The 20,356-nt window shown below is 38.3% G+C and overlaps 1 protein-coding gene across 3 annotated transcripts in view; it reads left to right on the forward strand.

Moving 5' to 3' along the window:
• Positions 1–1,008: 1,008 nt before the first annotated feature.
• Positions 1,009–20,356, forward strand: part of rbfox1 (RNA binding fox-1 homolog 1) — a 2,011,452-nt gene continuing 1,992,104 nt past the window's right edge. For 2 of the 3 annotated variants that reach the window (XM_059654018.1, XM_059654023.1), the window contains exon 1: positions 1,010–1,440. Coding sequence is in view for 1 of the 3 variants with exons in the window: in XM_059654014.1 (XP_059509997.1) it covers positions 1,438–1,440 (3 nt within the window). In the remaining 2 variants the exon portion in view is untranslated. Of the gene's footprint in view, positions 1,441–20,356 lie in introns of all 3 variants that reach the window. The other variant, XM_059654014.1, reaches the window with a different exon arrangement.

The following is a 20,356-nucleotide window of genomic DNA, read 5'->3' on the forward strand; positions in this document are numbered from 1 at the left end:
TCTTGGTCCCAGTTTGTAATAAGAAACCAGCCTAGGTGACTTCTTTGTCATTGATCGTCCGGGGCTTGCGTAGTTCCGATGTTGTGTGCCATTGAATATGAGACATATATGTGTTAAATAAAAGCTGCCCTAAAAATACTGATGACTCTCTGAGCTCTGGAACAATATGTCACTCATGACCTTCTCTGAACTCCCTTTAAATTGTGCATTTCTAAGGGAACACTTACTGCTTCTAATTTTTTTAGAGCCAACCTAAATGTTTCTGTTCTGTATTCAAAAAAATTAACAAGATACCATATTATGATTCTGTGAGGTTTTCCTCCTTTAGCATTTTCAGTGCCATGACAAACTTTTAACTGCTTTAAAATTAATTGAAACAGGCTAATCTTCAAATTGTACAATATAGTATTATTAAATATTTAAGAATCAGTAAATATTCTGTATTGTTTTCGTTTTGTCCACCCTCATGATAATTAGCACAGTAATTTTGAGTAGAATTGGATTGCTCTTTGATTTGTGATCTGTATCATGTACTGGAAAACCAGTATGTATTAAAAAGATAAAGCCTCAATTAAATCCAATTTTAAACTACAGCACAATTTGGCAGCATGGTTATTGCTGAATATTCGTCGTTCGGATACACTTCTGGCATCAGCCACCTAGATATCATTTCACTTAAGTAGTGCATTCAGATTTAAATTTGTATAGATTTCTGATTGATGTTAGCTAAAATCAATCATTTTCATAATCCAAGTAATTATACTGCCCTCCTTGACTTGGAAAAGAGTACCCCACGTATGTGTAACTATCTTTGAAGATCAGGCATTTTGTTGAATATTTTGTTCTGTAGAATATTTAACTGGGGATTCGTATTAATATAGGAAAATCAGATCCTGCCTTTTTATATTCAACAACTGCTGAGGACTGTTTGGCTAAAATGAGCTTTTACCTGTCAATCTGATGACAGGAGTCAAGAGTTCACTAAATGTATGCTGTCATTTGCTATCCAAATTCAGTGCAGTTACAATTCAGATTGTGTTGATTGTATGCATTTACACCGTGTGGCAGGGAAGAAAGAGTGCTTTCCTCTGGAAAGAACCTTCAGTGGACACTGATATACTTGATATTATTGTCAGGCATTGGACTGAACCGAAGTAATTAAGAAAAAAGGAAAACTTGCAGTATGTACAGTGCTTTGTACTTGCTCACAGAAGTGTGATAATCAGCACTGCTACAATAGCCTCCAGACAGATTGTCTCAAGAAGCTGAGGAGAATTGCAGACTGAGAAAGATAATCCTTTGTTTGAGCTAACACATTCCTATATTCTGGCATTTTACCCTCTGCACTGGAGACTACAGCCTTCTGCTTCAAACCTGGAAAACCGAAGGGAACTCTACAAGCTGATTGCAAGAAATCTGGGCTTCTCCTGACTTGTTATGGTTAGTTTAAGTGATCCTTCCTTAATGTTATTATGGAAATGCTAGTTGCAGTCTGGCAGTATTAAGATATATGCTTGTCAGTTTAAAAAAGACTTATTGAGATTGTTATGGAGTGAGAGTGTACTGGATGGTCTACCCTGGGCAGTTGCATTTTAATTGAGCATTTTTTCCTCTAGGTTGTGAGAGGTATTATTTGTATTTTTTTTGCGTTAATATGCAGTTATGTGATATGAAATGCTCTGCAGAGTTGGAGAAATGTGAATTTTAGTTTTATTTTTTATTGCACTCTGAAATGCTCTGCTCTGGGAAAGTTGGCATGTTGAAGAATGTAGCCTGTTTATATTTTCCAGCATCAACTCTTGTCAACTCCTGACTGTTTTTGCTTACAGTAACTCTAGATATTTGATACAAGGATATTGAGAGAGAAATTCATAGCGTATATCTGATAATGGTGAAAAAATCATGTAGAATGTTTTAGAAACTCCTCTTCGTTTTCAGAGCTGTGATTGCTAATTACACATCTCCAAATTTTTCTACTTGCTTTCATCATTCTTTGAAATCAGCCATTTTCAATGGGCAGTAATTGTCTAAACTAAAAGCTACAGACCTCAGAGCAGCTTTTAATTACTTGTGGCATTAATGTGTAGTATTGGATTATTGGGATTTTCAGACAGACTGTAAATATCTCAAAATGGGAATTTATACATCCCAGTTTTTCCCAGCTGATCAGATTTTACCTTTTATTGAAAGCTAATTAACTAAATGCTAACAAGCTTTTAAGGCATGGGAGGTTTGAAGAGAAGGTATATTATTCAGCATCCAGATGTCTGCACAGGACTGTAGGTTGTTAACACAGAAATTAATAGCCATTAGGGAGTTGCAGACCTACAGAATTAGATTTTTGCTATCAAATGTTTATCAAATGGGCTGTACAACTGAAGGACAGGCAATGTTCAGGGTTGCACACAGAGAATAAGGTGCACCTATGTTTAATCCTGATAGAACATATAACTGCACTTGTACTGGACTGAGGAAAAAACACAAGTATACATGACATGTACGAATAGCTATATTTTCAAATAAGAGAGCTGATATAAAAAACACACTTTTTAGGGGATTTGTTTTCTCTATTTCAAGCAGCAATTACTTGTTTAAGCCAGGTTCCAATGGCCACAGATGTGTCATTAACTTTTATTTTCTGGAGGGTAGTTTATCTACTTAAATAAGGTGTCTGTTCTACATGCAATCAACCATAGGATAAGAAATATCTATACTATTAGCTTATTTTATGCTAATATTTTACACAAGGTAAGCTAAGAGCAGACCATTGTCATACAGTATGTGTGTAAAGTGTACGTGTAAATTGATACAGAGTTAACTCCTAATTGTAATTGTAGTCAGTATCAAAAAACATCAATAAATCTCTGATTATCAAGGAGGACATTTATCTGAGTATTAATTTGTGATGTAAGCTGTTCCATGACTTCATTTTGTCATATATTTTGACATTTTGTGATTCAATCGATATGTGAAATTGTCAATAGAACTGCTTTGTAGTTAATCAAAATGCAATGATGTTTGTGTTTAGGCCAGGAACTAATTTAGATCTTTGTATTGCTTGTTGTCTTACACCTACTGTAGAGAGAAATAGAACAGCACAATGTGCCATCATTTTGTATTTATTTATAATGTTCTGATTCTTTCAATTTTGTAACAGTGTTAGCACTTAACTGACTACTTTAGCATACTTAGAAAACTGGATATAGTTTGAAAATTATAAAGAAATAAGTCAAACCTGCTAGCTTGATTTTGTAAACATCACTGACTTTATTAACTAAAAATGTCTCAAACAGCTGGAAGGTAATAATTTTTTAACTGCCACAACTGTTAACACTTCTGAAATCAGAAAGTGAAGTAATTCAACCAACCGTGTCAAATAATAGAACAAGACTTTGAGCTACAATACAATCTTTCATAATTGATTCTGCATATGTGTCGCAGAAACAAATGTTGCACACTGAGCAGTAAATGAGAAATACATTTCAAGCAATTACACTTGCAATGTTTAGTTTTGGACTACATCATTTGAAATTTTCCATAAATATGCTTGGCTGAGTATTAAAGTCCAACTGCTCAATAAGAAGTCAAATACCAAGTCTAGATTTTTATTATTTCTCAGCTTGTGAGTTTTAAGTTATTACAAAAGTACATACAAATTTGAAAGTAATGTAATTTTCTCATGCCATTTTCTTAAAACACAAATGGTGAGCACCTCTGATTGTTCTATCCAGTGCAACATTTGTATGTTTTCTTACAGTGCAGTGTGAGTACCAAATATAATCTTTGCATTTCAGTTAAGCATTTCCTCTAGCTTTTGGGAGTCAGTGTATAAGCAATTCTGTAAATGAGAACCAAGTGTAAAAGTCTCCCTGACATTACAGTCTGGTTACCTGATTTGATGCCCCCTACTGGCTATGCAAGCCTCATTCTTGATAAAAGTTACAATCAGAATGGAGGATGTTTTTACGTGCAAAGGTCAACTAATCTTCCTGGATCTTCTTAAGAACCACAGGTGACAAATCTCATGGACTTTTGGTTGACTTCCTAGGATTTTAAAAGCCTGGCTTTTGAGATAATGGATGGATTGGTTGAGATCTTCCACAATTCCCTAGATGCTGCAGTCGCAAAAGCAGATGGAAGATGGCAAATGTAACAAAGAACGAGATTATCTATTGCAACAAGGTCTAATTGATGTGTCTGAAAGCAAGGTGTGACCCTGCTTTGGTGAACGGCGGGACACAGGATTGCATCTAACCCCATAAAGAGAATAGCCCATCCAGAGAGCTGTCAGCTGATCGGTAGGTCAGTGACACAGGGAGAAGTGGCCACAGTGGGGATTGCATTTGGAAGAAGAGGGCACAACTGGTGGAGGGTATGAGGGAATACATGCTGCTGGAGAATACAGAATGAAGGTGACAGCCAAGCAGGTTTCACTGTGTAGGCCAAAACTAGACAGCAAAGGGGGTACTTCTTTTGAGGTGGGGGTATACCCAGCACCGATTGGGCACTTTCTACATCCTTCAGTGGTTTCTAAAACCTGAAGCACTCCCAAATCTCTCTTCAATGGGAGACATGTTCAGTTCTTATAGTCCATATACTCCCAGGTTACCATGTTCTTTTGACACTGGGATTATATTCCAGAGTGGGATTTCCAGTTTCTTAGAGTCAGAAGTCCCAACTTTCAGTCTTAAGGCTGCACCACGCGTATTATGACAAAGGGGGGGTGGTGAAAGCAAGGAATATGTACTGCTAGAAAATTCACCAAATGATGAGTACAATCTGGAGCAGCAGGAGACAATTCGTTGTCAGTGGGAAGAATAGAAAAACAACAAACTTTTTAAAATGTAGGAAGCAAGTCATTTGTAATGCTCAGAAGGATTTCAGCCCTTAAGTCACACAACATGAAGTTAACATGCGGTAGAATGAGCAATTGGGAAGATACGTTTTTTTTGCTTTTTACTGACAATCTGAGTGGAAGACTGAGAGAGTCTTGCTGTAATAGTCCAGGAGTTTAGTGAGACCACACCTGGAATACTGTACAGTTTTTTTTCCCCTTAGTTGCCAATAGACTGGATGCTTCAAACGTTCACAAGCTTTGGACAACCTTTTCATCCAGGAGTCAATGAGGAGAAATTGAGTAGCATGTGTTGAGTTCACAAGAGAGGGGAGGTGATCTGACTGAAACAAAAGATCTGAAAGGGTAGATAGCGTAGAAGTTATAAGGATTTTTCTCCTCACAAGCTGGTCTAGAATTTGGGAAAATGTTTGGCAATTTCAGACTGAGGAGCGATTCATAAACATAGAGGTTGCTGAGTCTTTGAAAGAGCCAAGGATTCTCATTCACTTACAGTTGAAGGTGATAGAAATCAAGCGAATCATGTGCTGTTCAGGTGAAAACGTAGAGGTCAAAGTTCAGTCATGACACAATGGCAGAACGGCTTATGGATTGTAACATCCGCTCTGGCTATTTCTTATGCTCAATATGCGTATTAAGGCTGGTCTGTCAAATTTCTGAGTCACAATATGTTTTAAGGTTTTTTTTAAAAAAAATCAATTGAGTTATTTTCTCTTGGTTTCTTCTGACCTTACAGAGAAACTGAAGACTAATTAGTGCCTGTCAATCTGTGGAGAAACACATCCAGCTACAGGAAATGCTCTTTAAATGACCTCAGCTGTTTACCAGTAACAATTAACTTGCAGTTGACCTTGACATCAATTAGATATTTTAGCCCTTTAGAAGAAAACAGCAGTTCTGCACAGCTTTAATGTGGCTAGAGGATAAAATATTTTCAGTTAGAACTGTACCTGGGTTTATAAAACAGCATGTGGGGTGATTTTTTTTTTCCCCTGCGCACAATAAACGGGAGGGTGGAGCAGGTTTAGTAGATGTCAAGAGGAGTTGGCATGAAATCTGTGCAATTATGGGGGCCATCCATCACTATCCTGCGTTCAGTGACTAGCCAGGGTAAAATGTGCTCTGATTAGGCAGCTGGCTGAATTTAAGGCATGCTATTGAGCTGACTGGCCATGTGTCAAGGCCCTACACTAGCTGCTTAAAGGGGTCGTGCAATTTTTGTCAAGAATAGAAAGTAACGAAAGCCAGCAATTTGTTTATAACCTACAGGAGGAACTGAATCACACTTTAAATCTGATAAGTCAAAAGCTGCTGACTGGAAAATGTATCCAGGCCCAATGCACACAGTATTTTGTGATAGAAGCTGAGTATCATTTAAATACCAGAGATAAGCATTGCCCTTAATTTGTCAGCATAGCTGTTGGGAAGCACCAGATTCTAGTCAAGTAGGCAGAAACTTAATCGGATGTGAAGAACAGGGGTTGTGGGTCAGATGACAATAAAATTGTTTTGCTCGTATTTGCATGAATGTTCAAAACTTTCAACTGGTTCTAACAGGAGTTAAGTAGATCCAAAAATTGGTAAGTTAACTCCTCCATTTTGGTCCTGCCATTGTCTTCTTTTTGATTGCTGATTGGTGGAATCCAGTTAGAAATTGCAGCTTCCATCCTTTTACTTGAACAATAGTGCATTTGTTTTGCCACAATGTTCTGAAAGGAAAAATAATGTCAGTACCTCGATTATTTTATTTGTTGCAGTTTACCTCCTAATTTGGTCATTCTCATTTAAAGGCTCAAAATGAAAAAGATGCTTGCATAGATCATAGATAAAATGAAAAACTGGTAAGTGGGATTGAATACTTATCTGTTTGGTCATCTGAATAAATTCAAATGTTCCTTGACATTGATTTTTGTCACCAACCTGTACAAAGTGCCTTCTGATTTTCTTCATATTATTACGTTAATGATGGGATGCAGTACGATTGAAACAAAATTGCGCACAGGCCTTGACCACACCACCCTCCAACCTCCTACCCCACCCCCTTCCCCCATGTACAGTTTTTGATGATTGCTTCCAGGGAGAAAGTACTGTTTCTTTTTGATCATCTTGTATTATGGCTGCACTTTATCCCATTGATAAGGCCAGAATGTTTTTTTGATCCTTCTTTTGCATGGAGCTCTTTCACATGATTGAGAATGTGAAAATTTGTAAACTTAACAATTTTCCAGCTGTACCTGCATTGTTGTTTTCAAGTTGCAAAAGCAGCTTTTTGTTTTGTTTCTTAAGTATAAATCCAGCCATGCATGCACACTTCTCTTTGTCTTCTAGAAGTAAAAGTTATGGTTTTATTCCAAATTAGCAATTTGGCTCCAATAAATAGTGAGTTCTGTCTATTGTAATCTTTGCCTTTGTGAATGACATTATATTATACCCCTTGCATTCAGTAAAAACAGAAAGCTTTAACCCTGTGGATCAGGGTTTTCATAGTCATTAACATGAGCACACTTTCTGGTGTCAGTAATGAGTTTAGTGCATGGAAATCAATGCTTAATATTGACATGAAATAGAATATAGTACAGAGTGATGGAAAATAAATACAGGACAAACGAGATCAAATAAAAGCACGGCCCACTTATCTGAATTAATTTTGTATCTTGGGGGTGATGAAGCAATTTGTAATAGTTTTGAACTACAATTAATGTTTGACGTAGTCAAAACACAAGAGAATTCCTGGAAATTGATTTAAGGCAGAAAAATCAAGCAGTAATATGCATTTTGGAGAACACCAACCCAGTTCTAGACTACCTCTGTTGACTATATGGACATAATTAGTAAGAATAAACATAATTATCTGGAAACCTATTGTACTTCTATGGGTTCAATTTTATTTGTCAGAGGTTGCTTTCTTGATGGCATGGATTTTTACTCTTGTGTTTTCTAGAGTTCAAGGTTTCTCAGGTTAACTGAACGCTAGTGCAGACATTAGCCTAAAATTTGCTGGATTAGTCAAAATGAAGTTAAATGATGTAGAATGAAATGAGAAAATAAAATGAAGCCTGATGATGACCCAATGGTTGGAAAAGGTGTGTGTGTGTTTATAGCAAGTGTTGTAACTCAGCAGTACACTGGAAAAATCACAGCTGAAGAATTACTTAAAAACCGACACACTGAATCAGATGTGATAATGTGGACTATTTATCAGCTGAATTTGTGATTGTCACAGAGTTGCGTGGTGTGAATATCATATAGTTGATTAGATGACAACAATGGTGAACAGCCAAAACAAGCTAAAGATGAGGTCAAAGTCCATAAAAGCAAGAGATACGTCTCCTACCAGGTTCAGACCAGCAAATCCTAATGTGTGAATTGATTAAACCAAAGTGGAAATCATGACACATTTGTGATCTTTGCCAATGGTCAAATTGATCATTTACTGGAGACTGGACAGTGTAAAAATTTGAATGCATAGCTTGATTGTCTGGTAAAAGGGTAGAAAGTAAGTTTGCCTCAGAGCAAAGTTAGCTAGTTCAGGAGGAGGTCACCTGCACAATGGCTGGAATTTGGGATTGTGTAGTCTGACTATCTGTTTTGGCCTGATCCTTGTAAATGGGCTCACTTGAGATTGTAAGCATTGGCTAAGATTTTTGCGGTTTTTTAGCCATCAGTTTTGCTCTAATAAAGAAGTTTGAGCAAATTCAGTTGTTAAAACTGCGTTGGGTAATTGATATTCAGAGTAAACCCAATAGACTAGGGAAATTGGGAATATAGGCCTATGATAATTTATAATAATATTCTGCCTGGAAGAATGGAAAACATTTTTCAGCCATAGTACTAATCATTCAATATTGCCAGGAAAGTGATTTTCCTCCCTGATGCATTTTACTGTTCATAACAAAAACGGAACAATTAGATCCTTGTTTTCCGATGATGCTATACATAGGGATGAAATTTAAATGTTTGTAGATAATACAGTAATCAGGGAGTGTAAACTGATTATTTGGAGTAACACAGCACATATTTGGGATTGACTTTTAAACTACGACCAAGGTGGGCATGTATGGTGGGCCAGAAGAAACCTTTCTATGACGGCAGTTTTAATGTTCAAACTTCATTTGCATGTAGGAATGTTTTCTGCCTGAAATGATCAGGAATGTCTTTGGATCCAGTAGGTGGGAGGGAAAGCCAGGTCAGGAATCTGAGAATGCCAATTTCTCAAAAAATTAGTCATCTGAAGAGTGAGAGTAAATCGGTAACATGGGGATGGATAAGAGAGACAAGCCAAAGATGAGCAAAACTGCTTGTAGGCCTGGAGGAGCATTCCTGATTCATAAGAATTCTACAGTAAATCTGGATCTTTCTGTCCACTCTCAGAATCTCACTATGGTTTGTGTATTATGGTTGGCCCACATGGGCCTCCCAATAGAGACATGAAAATTCAGTCATAGCGCTAATGGCATCATTGACTTTCCAAAATAAAATGCATATTAGGGATGGGCAGCCTTCCCATGACGTGTTTGTTTGTAGGTAAATTAAAGAGAATCCTAGATTAATTGATTATTTAAAGATTCCTCTGTGGGAAGGAGAGACTATGACCTGAGGGCACAGCCTCAGAGTGAAGGGATGACCCTTTTAGAATGGAGATGCAGAGGAATTTCTTCAGGTCAAGAGTGGTGAATCTATGGAACTCATTGCCACAGAAAGCTGTGGAGGCCAAGTCATTGTGTGTACATAAAATCTGATTAATAAGGGGATCAAGGGTTATAGGGAGAAGGTAGAAGAATGAGAAACATATCAGCCATGATCGAATGTGGATCAGATTTGATGGGTCAAATGGCTTAATTCTGCTCCTGGATCTTATGGTCTTCATCCTTTCCAGAATATGGCAACAAAATTTCAATGAGGTCTAAAGTTTACTACAAATTTAGCATAACCTCTCTACTTTTAAATTAAATCCTCTAGAAGTAAACCTTTGTGTTTGCTTTTGCCTTTTTGGTACCCTCATTAACCTGTGTGGCTACTTTTAGTGATTTGTGTAGTTTGTATTGCCAGATCCTTTTGCTCCTCTAATGCACTTAGATCCTTTTTATAAAATCTTTGCTTTATCTATATTGAAATTTGTTTTCCTAACATATGCTCATTTTACAATTTTATAGATGTCTTGTAATTTGTTCCAGCCCTCTTCAGTAAAAACTAGCCTCTGGGAATTTTCTGTTGTTTGTGAACCTCGAAGTTGTGCTTTTGATTCGAAGGTCTAAATTGTCAATGTGTATTGTGGACAAAAGTGCAACAGCAATTGTCCTTGTTACCACTTCCCACCTTTTAGCTTTCTGAATAGATATCAAATACCCCTACTCAATTCAGTCTTCCAGGTGGCTGGTTACAGTTCTGTTACTTATACTCTGATGCTGTGCTTTGACCTTTATTATCATCACTTATTTATTAGGAGATTGACGACAGGGTTTTGCTAGTCTAGGCTTTAAGTGATATAGACACCAAGGTGAATGGAATTCGGGTGTAGATCAGCCATGATCACATTGATTGGCAGAACAGGCTTAATTGTCTCGAGGCCTACATGTTCCTATTTTCTTATCTCATTATATCCTTAAGTACAAACCTGATATCTATCATAGGTTCAGAAACACACAGTTCAGGAACGTTCTCTTGTACACATTTCAAGAGTTCCTCTCCCTCATTTCTGTTTATATTCTAACCTTCCAAGTTTATATTGAGATAATTGAAACCCCCATGGCGAAGTTGCTGTGCGATTTTTATAGCTTTGGTTTGCTCATGGAATAAAGAGATGAATTCCAGAGAAGAGTTGAAACTGACTAGCCTTGCAACATTTGACTGTTTTTAGCATGTGGAGACAAAGTAAACTTGAAGTCAATAGGAAGTTGCATGGAGGTGGGATGTCAGGGACTCCTCACTGGCTAGATTTATATTGAGCGCAAAAGGAAGATGGTTGTGATTTTTGGCATCAGAGCATCATTACAGAAGTCCCTCAGGTGTGTGTCCTCAGCTTAACTATCTCCAGCTATTTCATTGATCTTTCCTCCATCACGAGTAGCGGGATGCTTGCTGATTGCACCGCAATTAGTACATTCCCAACTCCTCAGGTGCTGTGTGCAGGCTCAGCTTCATTAAGATCTGACCAAAATGCAGGTTTGGCATGATGAGTCAAACACTATTTGAGATGTATTAATGCAAAGCAATAACTGTCTTCAAGAAGAGCCATCTTTCCTTGCCATTCAGTGACATTGCCATCACTAAATCTCCCAAAATCAACATCCTGAGAATATCAGAAACTGAACTGGACCAGCCATAAAAATACTATGGCTGAAGGAACAAAGCTGGAAATACCTGGCAAGTAATTTGCCTTCTCTCCCTCAAGCCTGTCCATTTTTTTTTTTTTTACAAGGCATGAATCAAGAGTGTGTTGGAATATACTTCATGTTCTTTAGATGAGTCTATTTCTACTTGTTTTTTGAGAAGCTCAACAGTATCCTGGACATAGATGTCTACATGATTTGATAGCTTGTCCACTACCTCAAGCAAGCAATTCCTCAATCCCTACTGCACAGTGAAGGTAGTGTGTACTACAAACATGATGCACTGTAGCAACTCCTTTGACAGCACCTTCCAAATCATAACCTCTACCACGTAGAAGTGTATAAGCAACAGATATGAGAACATATCCACCTATAAGTTCTTCTTCAAGTTATGCATGTCTGATTTGGAACTATAGTGCCATTCCTTCACTGTCATGGAGATCTGGATCTCCTTTCCTGGCAGCACCGTGGGTGTGCATACAGTAGATGGACTGCAACAGTTCAAGAAAGTGGCTCAGTCCAATGTTCTGTAGAAACTATGGAAGGGTAAATAAATGCTGGCCTCATTAGCTGATTGTGCAGTGGTACTATTCATTCTCTCTTGCGCTCTCTGTCTCACCCACCAGCAACATGATAGCATTTATTTTGATGAAAGTATTAATAGAACAGCTGTCTTTTAACCTTCCACAACAAAATCCCTTTCTAGTCCTTGAGCAGTACCATTATCAATACTGCCTCTTCTCTCCCTAGCCATCTGTCTCCTTCATTTTATTTTCTTGCCTACAATGTATTATGACCCAATCATTTTCTTATTTGAGCAGTTGTCATTATTACCACAGTATTATAACCTTATGTGCTTGTCCTACGCATTTACACGTGTGCATTCCATACCCACTTCCATTTAACTTGCAATTCCTCCATCTGATTGCTCCTGATAGTGAACTGCATTTTTCTTTAATGCTGTATCTCTTAAGGTCTCATACATTTTATATCATTTCCCTATTTGATCTTTGTGTCTATCCTCCTATCAATTGCTTTCAAACAATTCCCACTGCACAAGTTTATCTTTCTGCAAGGATAATAGTCCCAGCCTTGATGAAATGCAACCTGTTCACTTTGTACTGGTTCCTCCCAAGTAGCCCTGATACCCAGGAATCTAAAGCCCTTTTAATGTTTTCAACACACTAAGAGTAATCCAAAGAATATTACCTTTCAATCTAATTCTTGAACCAGTCATCTTGTTGCTGAAACCCTCTGTAGGTCTTTACTTTTCCTGTCCGTTATTTATTTCATTCTGGGTGTATCCCTTTCTCTTGAAAGGTATTCTGCATGCGTTCAGTGATGTTTTACCCTGGCACCAAAGAGGCAGCTCACCGTGTGAGATTTTCTTAGGTGGTTGCAGAAACACCTGTCAACTTAGCTGACTGCTGAATTCCCTAAAGGCCATTAAATTCCTACTGTGTGCTCCCCCTTTACAGTTATTACAGTATCCCTTGGCCAATGTGCCATCCCCCTCATTCACATCCTTGACTATCCCTGAAGTAGACTGCATAACTGAATAAAAGATAATAAAATGTGAGGCTGGATGAACACAGCAGGCCCAGCAGCATCTCAGGAGCACAAAAGCTGACGTTTCAGGCCTAGACCCTTCATCAGTTCCCATTATCTCTGTGCACAACTGAATAAAGCTGCTCTAAGCCCTCTTTACTGCTACTTCCAATCCACTCTTAATCACTTGTGAAATGTCAGGCTTTGGGTAAAAAAACTACACACTCGGCAGAATATGTTGTTCCATATGAAGGCAGAAGCCATATACTGGAGTAGGAAGGTACTGGCTGGAGAGATTTGTTACCTTGTTGGGAACATGATGGGATGTGTAGGCTCTCCCAAGTTGATTAGGTCACTAAAACTCTTCTAGGACTCTATACAGGGACCAACAGAATCCTGCTGCTGCCTTCCTCAGAACTTCCAACCATGCTGTCTTGCTCTCTGTATCAGGCTTCTTGCCTTTTGCAGGGAAAGAAATTTACCTGTAAGCAGTGATGGCTTTAAATATCCTTTTCAAGGAAGGCATCAGTGAATTCTTACATTCATGTGAATCCATTGCTCCAAATTCTGACTCTGTTTGAATATCGACACAATGCTTCTCTGCTGATTAGAACCAGGTGGACCTGGTTAGCCACGAGGTTCTTGATTTGGGGTTGTTAACCTGGGCCAATCAGGAAAGCCTTGGCTGACCAGTATAATCAGGAGATTAGAATCTCCTCAGTTGAGGACTGACTCTAAGCTGTCTGGCCATAGCCAGTGTACTGGTAAATTAGAAGGTGAATTGATGACACGATACTGGTGTCTGTGCAGTTATTTCAGTGGTGATAGGAGAAAACAGGATGTGCCACTGCCATCTTTGGGTTGGGGTAAACATTTCTGGCATTGTGCCTCTATTTGGGAAGCTTGACTGTTTTGACTATGCTGATGAAGACTGGGCCCAGTATGTTGAAAGGAGATTTTTGTTTTAACTGGGACAGTGATACTGGAGTAGATGAAAAGCAATGGGTGATCCTTCTGACGATGGGTGGACCTGCAGCATTTTTGGTTATAAGTGGCTTATCATTCCCAGTGGCACCAGATGTTAAAACTTTCCAAGAGTTGATAGTTGGTTGAGGAATATTACAATACCAAACCTCCTCTAATCCTGAGATGCTATCTGTTTTATTTGGCTGTCAGAACTGGGGGAGTTTGTATCAGGACTTTTGATGTTACAATGACTAGAATAGGCATATCATACAGGGTTAACCCTGAATGTAATACTGACCACATTTTGGTATGTGGGGTCAATGATTCAATCGTGCAGAAGTGCCTACTAGCAGAAATCCAGTTGGACTTCAAACTGGCACTGTCATTAGAAAATGTGGCAAGTGGAGAATAGGAACTACAGTGCATTCCCTGAACAAGTGAACACCCTCAGCTGTCCAATTTGAGCTTGGGGAATCCCATGTGAGTGTAGGCAATCAGAGGGTATATCCTGAGTAGGGGATCTTAGGTCAACCCACTGCAGAATCCCACAACAAAGTTGAACCCCAGCCAAATGGCTAAATGGTTCCTTAGGATCAGGACTGGTGGCCCATTGTAGTTGTTCCTGGTACATAGACTTGAGACAACAAAAGAGCCATACAAGGGCTGACCTGAGTAGGAAAACTGAAGCTAGTACTCAGGAGTGTGCACGCCCTGGAAAGTTCCCCTACATGTGTTGGAACCATTAAATTGCTGAGTGAGACCCAAATTGGAACCAATTGAAATTAATGGGATAACAAAGTGTAGAGCTGGATAAACACATCAGGCTGAGCAGGAAAGTTGACATTTCAGTCCTAGACCCTTCTTCAGTACATAGTGATGTTCCTTTGTGGGTCTTGAATATCTAGTACAGTTGTGACCAATGGAAGCTGGCTGTATTGCTGGACACTTTTTTTAATAGAAGCTGCAATTTTGTCTTTTTCCAAAGTGGGTATTATGATATTTCAAGTCCCTCTTTTTTTTTTTTCTTTGTTCAAATTTTAAAATTTTCTATCTCTGTGACATATTCCAATTCATAACCAGGATTGAGCCCAAAATGGAAAAACAGTATAGAGTCAGAGCTGTTGCCATTTCTAAGCATCAGGCTTCTTGATGATACCTCCTTTGTAACTAACACATGTTTCTAACCATAGCTTACAACAAGGTAATATTTTGTCATGTGATAGCTAACTGTTGGCAGACAGTGGGATAATCCATTTTAATGAGTTTCTGTCTCCCATTTTCCAAATAATCAAAATGTTAAACCAGTGAGTCTTCAGCACCTTTTCTTACTTAACAACAGGTTTTGGTCCATTTCCTTCACTTTTTTTTGGTAGATTTTATAAGTGATATTCCTGTGGCTTATTTATCCTTTTTTGTTTTGAGAATTCAAATGATGCATGTTTTTTGTGTATATTTTTTAATATCTCTTAATTTAGAGTTTGCATTTTGAACAAGTGGCATGTGGGCTTTGTTCCGTGTGCGAAGGATTTAGTGAAACTTGTAAGTGTTTCTGTAATCATTTTGTAATTTCCTTTTAAATTTCAAGAGTTCTTTGACTAATAGGAATTTGTTTACACTGGGAGAATTTTTTGTAAGAGGACAAGGTACACTCGCTAGTGCATTTGGCTTTATTTAGAAGCATCTGGAATATTGTTCTTTTTTGGCCTGAGACAAATACTCATAATTTGGAAAATTTTTTTTTCTTGCTTTCAGTTTACAAATGACTTGGTTAAAGTTGATATATATAACAACAACTCCTCCAGAAGATGGAAAATGATCACCTCAGCATAAGAATTTTTAGTTTGAAAAATTCCAGACCAGAAGTACTTTGTTCAAATCTTGAAGAGTGTACTTAAAGCTGAGTGTCTTGCTAAATTGCATAAAGGTTTGAGGAAGAGGTTAGATTTCTAAAGTTTAGTACGATAGAAAGGGGAATTCTCTTTGGTATGAGTTATGTCGAGGGGTGCTGTTGGCATTAATAGGATTGTATATTACTGTGTGTCTTCTGAAATATTTAAATTGAGTTAAATATCAATGGTTTGATTTATTTTATTCATGTTTTCTTTGCATAACAAAGTTTGTTTTTTTATTGTATTGTTTAAAACCATATCTATACTTCGTATTCTTTCCACGAAAGATCGTCCTGTTTAAACCCAAAAATAAAAGATCTGTTAAGTTAGACTTCAGTCTGAAATTTGACTTGTCTAATAATATCAGCCAGGATCATGGCAGTTTGAAGGTCTTCAGGAAGAACTGTCCAGCTATAGCCCAGGGAATCTAACCTCATGGTTTTGAGGAAATCTGGTAACTTTTATATATCAGATGATATTAAAACTGTGCCCTGGCTCACTTTAAAGTTATTTTCTGGCAAATGAAAGTTCCCAGATGTTAAATCAGTTGATTGTAGTGCAACTCTGTGACAACATTTAAGTTGTACCTTGAGCATGGCAAAATGTTAGGGTGCTTCATCAGAATGTTATCAAATGCAAGTTAATATTGAGACACATTAAAATACTAGAATACAGCAGCAAACACCTCCTGAATACCAAAAGCCTGCCTATCAGTCACAAGGTGTAATCAAGGTTGTGACGGCGTACTCTCCATGTGTATGTTTGCATGCAGCTCCAACAACACTCAAAGCTTGACACCGTTCAGCACAAAGCTTGTTTAATTGGCACTCCATCCACAAATATCCATTCCCTCCACTACTGATGCTCCGTAGTAGCAGTGTGTACTATTCACTGCACTGCACTGCAGAAATTCACCAAGGTTCCTGAGTCAGCACCTTCCAAACACTCAACCATCTAGAGGTCAAAGGCAGCAGATATATGGGAACACCATCACCTGCAAATGTTCCCCCTCCCCAGCCACTCACCATTTTGACTTGGAAATGTATTGCCTTTCATTTTGTGTCATTGGGACAAAGCCCTGGATGTGCTTTCTGAAAAGCATTGTGGCCCACCTACAGCACATGGATTGCAGGGTCAAGAAGGCAGCTTCCCCACCACCCTTCAAGGGCACTGGGGCTGGACAATAAATCCTGGCTCAGCCATTGGTGCCCATGTCCTGCGAGTGAATTAATAAGTGGTCCAAGAACACTTCAATGGAGGGGAGAGAGTGACAGAAATAGCTATTTGGAGAAGTTTATGATGAGAATTCTATGGCTTTGAGTGTAAACAACTGAGCATATGCAGTCCAGAACAAGTCAGCCCCCTCACTTCAGCTTAACTTTTTTTCAAATGGATGTCAGGTAGCTGCTCTTCTTGTAAAAGCTGGTGCCATCTAGAACTCTTCTCCCAAAAAGAGAATTGAAAAGTTATAATTTTGGGTTTGATGGTTTCCTTTTTAGGCAAAGTTGCACATTGCCATGGAACCAAGGAGATTTTTAGATTTTTAAACTATTATTTAAATTAATGGCAGAACCAGCTGGAAGCTCAATATCCTACACTTGTTCCTGTCTTCCTTTTTTCCCCTGTGATCCTACCTGGGTACACTTCTGACAACACTTTGTCATGCTGGATTTATCATTACGGTTTGGATTTGATGCAGACCATTGTGCAACAAGGACCACGGCAGCCACACCAATGCCCTGAAAGGAAAGCAGCTGACCTCTAATAGGTCAGTCCTCAACAGGTTGAAATTCTGCTGCCCATGTTCTGAAAACTGGCAAAGACCTGGCAGCAGCTGCTTGAGTCACTAGGAGGCAATCTGTGTGCTACTGACCATTTTAGTCTGTCTTACCGTCAAAAGATTTTGGTCCTTATGGGAATGTGTGTATTTGTGGTTTATAATGCATTTGCTTATACTTCTCAATGTGCGAAATAAAAAAATCTTCTAATTAAAGAAGCTACACTCTCTGTTTTCAAACATTTAATCCACGTATTGGGCTCTTATGGTGCACTGTTCCCTAACTGAGCTAGAGATGTGGGCGCAAGTCCCACCTGCCTCATGTATGCCATAACTCATCTGAGCAGGTTTACTTATTTTAAAAAAAAATTAATAATCCACTTATTTAAACTAAGTATACAGATCTCATTTGTTTTCTACAGTAACTCAAGACATTGCTTCATTTTAAGAGGGAAACATTTTTATTGTTAAAACTAAATGCCTCTAATGCAAAGCAGTTTTGTTTATTTGGGGTCAGACTTAACTGACTTTTGTTTTCATCAACAATGAACAACAAGGGAAATTTTAACTTTTAGAAATAGGTGATGGCAACTGAGTGCCATTTCCTTTCACTAATTTCAGTCTACACTTCAGATAACGTGTGTGGTGTGAAATGATTTGGGCTGAAGGAATAAATGAGCTTCAATTTAGGAAAGTGATAGTTTCTTCAGAGTAAATCTGCACCAGGCTGTTTGAATGTGACATCACAGATTCTTTGATTAAAATGAAGGAAGAAAAGCTTTGGTTTTTAAAAAAACAGATGTGGTTTTTTAAAAATTTTTTTTGCTTTATTAAAACTACTTCGCAACATGGACACAACTTTTCCTTTTTCTTATCTGGACTTTCTGATTGCATTTTGTTTGAATGGAATTATTTCATCCAAGTGTTCACAGGGGGAAAGCTCTGTTTTCAGTTCTACAGAGCTGTAGACAGGTCCTTTTGGGAATACTGTTTGTTTTGAATGCTGAAGTTCAGAATAGAGAGATTGACCTTGGAAGATGCTCAATACTGATCATCAGAAAGATGCCTAAGTTTTTATGTTTTATTTAAGCTTCTGTAAGTGTGAGTATACTTCATGAATTTAAATGGTTATAAGATGATCTAACCAAGGTCATTAAATAATAAGGATATGACGAGCATAGATAGTCATGAAGATGTTACTTGAAATATTGTATGTATAGTTGACTGGACTTTTTGAGAAGAACACTTTGCAAAGTAATGGGCATGAGCTACAGTATGGAAATATGTTGCTAAATACAAGCTGCTTGACTGGAGTCAAGAGTCTACAAAATTCAGAGAGGCCATATAGAAACATAGAAAATAGGAGCAGAAGTAGATCATTTAGCCTTTTCAAGCCTGCACCCCCCATTCACTTATGATCATGGCTGATCATCCAACTCAATAACCTGTTCCTGGCTTTCCTCCGAGTCCTTTGAACCCTTTCGTGCCAAGTCCTACACCCAATACCTTCTCAAAATGATACATTTTTGGAATCAACTGCTTTCTGTGGCAGTGAACTACACGGACTCACCACCCTCTCTGAAGAAATTTCTCCTCATCTCAGTCCTAAATTACTTACCCCAAATCTTTAAACTATGACTTTTGGTTCTTGACTCCTCTGCCATCAGGAAAATTCTTCTTGAATCAATCCTGTTAGAATCTGATTGGTTTCTGTAAGACCCACTCCACTCACCATAGTTGTTCTGAACTTTGTGATTATAATCCTAACCAAATCAACCTTTCCTCATATCAGTTCCACCATCCCAGGAATGATTCTGGTATACATCTTTGCTGTACTCCCTGTATCACAAGAACATTCTTCCTCCGATAAGTATGTCAGAACAGCACACTATACTCCTTCCTAATTTTAAGTGTACTTCTGTGTAGTAACTTTGAGTGTGGTCAGTTATTGAGTCAATTGTTCAGCCGGCTGATTTTTCTTTTTTCTGATTTGGCTGTCTTCTGCAGCACACAGTATCAATGAACCTGGACCATGCAATATCAGTGTGTTCACTGGTCTTTTCCATTCCCTGCCTGGTCAGCTGGCTGACTTTTTTTTTGATTTCAAGCTTCTCTCCAATCATGACAAAGACCAACCCTGAGATCATATCGCCGGCCAGCTTACAGGCTTTCCCATGTCCTGTCCAGCTCATTGAATCTGAAGCCTCAATCTGACCGCACACCAGCGTCTAGAATTCATTCTGTGTAGAGAGTCTCTAAACTGTTCCCATCATGTTGTAAGACCAAGTCTACACCCGTGCCCGTGAATATCAACAATCTTTTTATGGAGTATAACTCTATTTCCAAGAGATGCCATTTCTGGAAATCTAAATGTTTGGGTCCCATTTCAATGTGCTATTATGTCATTGATTATAGTCAATGAATTAACATTATATCATACTACAACTTTGAGCATCTTGTAAATCTCTCTTTTTCTTGTTTTTTAATCTCTGCTGCAAAACCAAGAGCCACCCATGACTCCTTGTTGTGCTTGTAAACCAATTCTAGCACCTGCACATTGAGATACTGGTCTGTAGTACCTCTGAGCCATAGGTGCCTACATATACAGCACTTGAAGCTAGTTGCTCTTTCCACTCCTTTTATATACTGTAACATTGCTTTATTTACATCTGCATGGCATGATACTACATCCTACTTTCTCTAGTGTTTTGTTTGTAACCTCTCTCAACGTGGTCAGTCAAGTCTGATAACTTGACTCTGACAGCGGGAGAAAGCAACAGTTATATCACTTACTTAAACCTCATCACAAAACTAAGGACAACCCTTCTACTCCGGTCTAATCAGTAACAGTAACTCCTGTTCCATGGAAATATGCCATTAAATTTATTCAAAGACCTTGACTTCCTCAAATGCCATATTTGATAATTCTCCTGCTAAAGTGTAGCCAGTGTTTTTGAAAGGCTTAGCGTAATTTTGTGGCTTTCATGTTGTG

This window comes from Stegostoma tigrinum, chromosome 23, assembly GCF_030684315.1.
Source record: "Stegostoma tigrinum isolate sSteTig4 chromosome 23, sSteTig4.hap1, whole genome shotgun sequence".
Classification (NCBI taxonomy): Eukaryota; Metazoa; Chordata; class Chondrichthyes; order Orectolobiformes; family Stegostomatidae; genus Stegostoma; species Stegostoma tigrinum.